The sequence below is a fragment of the Eimeria mitis genome, genomic scaffold (assembly GCF_000499745.2).
Source record: "Eimeria mitis Houghton genomic scaffold, Emh_scaff1424, whole genome shotgun sequence".
NCBI lineage: Eukaryota > Apicomplexa > Conoidasida > Eucoccidiorida > Eimeriidae > Eimeria > Eimeria mitis.
This window is the reverse complement of record NW_013569171.1, coordinates 3,952-4,189: the sequence shown is the minus strand read 5'-3', so window position 1 is coordinate 4,189 and position 238 is coordinate 3,952. Positions and strand designations below refer to the sequence as shown.

Sequence of the window (238 nt, the reverse complement as noted above, 5' to 3'; positions counted from 1 at the left end):
AGTACACCCCCATACCAGCACGCGCAGACGACTGACCGTTGCGCAGACAAGCTCCGTCCGCATACACGTTGACGTCCTCCATGGTTTCAGAGCCTGTCTCTCGCCCTTGTTCCAGCTGTACAGACACCCCGGAGCACCAAGCTTCCTCTGTGCCAGCAGTACAAAACCCTCGGCTTTCGCTCGTCGAGAGACGCTGACGTGTGTATGGCCCTACAGAGAGTCCAGCAGAGCTCCTGAG

At 58.8% G+C, this 238-nt stretch overlaps 1 protein-coding gene across 1 annotated transcript in view; it reads right to left on the bottom strand.

Moving 5' to 3' along the window:
• The window catches only part of EMH_0036680 (ribonuclease H, putative), a gene marked incomplete at both ends in the record, with an annotated part of 1,233 nt that overhangs the window by 444 nt on the left and 551 nt on the right, over nt 1–238 (bottom strand). Inside the window, one exon of the mRNA XM_013495113.1 lies at nt 37–115. Within this exon, the coding sequence (XP_013350567.1) occupies nt 37–115 (79 nt within the window). The remainder of the gene's footprint in view (nt 1–36; nt 116–238) is intronic.